The 534-nt window shown below is 67.2% G+C and overlaps 1 protein-coding gene across 1 annotated transcript in view; it reads left to right on the top strand.

The window, feature by feature from the left end:
* The window catches only part of LOC102872897 (transcription factor SOX-3-like), a 1,229-nt gene extending 990 nt beyond the window's left edge, over positions 1–239 (top strand). The window contains exon 2 of the mRNA XM_006881900.1: positions 5–239. Within this exon, the coding sequence (XP_006881962.1) occupies positions 5–239 (235 nt within the window). The remainder of the gene's footprint in view (positions 1–4) is intronic.
* The last annotated feature ends 295 nt before the right edge of the window (positions 240–534 follow it).

The raw sequence follows: 534 nt of genomic DNA, 5'->3' as shown, positions 1-534 counted from the left end.
GCCCCATGGGCTCGGTGGTGAAGTCGGAGCCCAGCTCGCCGCCACCGGCCATCGCCACACACTCGCAACGCGCGTGCCTCGGTGACCTGCGCGACATGATCAGTATGTACCTGCCCCCGGGCGGCGATGCGGCCGACACGTCGTCGCCCCTGCCCGGCGGCCGCCTGCACAGCGTACACCAGCACTACCAGGGCGCCGGGACTGCGGTCAACGGCACGGTGCCGCTGACCCACATCTGAGCGCACCGGCCGCCCGCTCGCGCGCACCGGCCGCCCGCCCGCCTGCACCGCCGCCGCCGCTGCTGCTGCCGCACGCCCCTGGGCGGCACGCCTACTTGTTTCTGCTTTGCTTGCCTGGGGCAGTTGCCTTGTACTCTGTCAAGGAAGAAGGAAAGTTTGGCTATAGCTGTCGAGGTTTGGTACAAACGCCAAGAAGTCCTGGACAGTGGCCTCGCAGCTTTGGAGAACTTGCGCGCCCTGCCGCGCCCCCCTCTTCTCCTTGGTGGGCTGCGATCCTATGATGTTTGTTAAGAAG

This window comes from Elephantulus edwardii, unplaced genomic scaffold (genome assembly GCF_000299155.1).
Source record: "Elephantulus edwardii isolate Elephantulus edwardi_28Jun2011 unplaced genomic scaffold, EleEdw1.0 scaffold00016, whole genome shotgun sequence".
Taxonomy (NCBI): Eukaryota; Metazoa; Chordata; class Mammalia; order Macroscelidea; family Macroscelididae; genus Elephantulus; species Elephantulus edwardii.
Note: the sequence above shows the minus strand (reverse complement) of the source record. Positions and strands in the feature narration are given on the sequence as shown.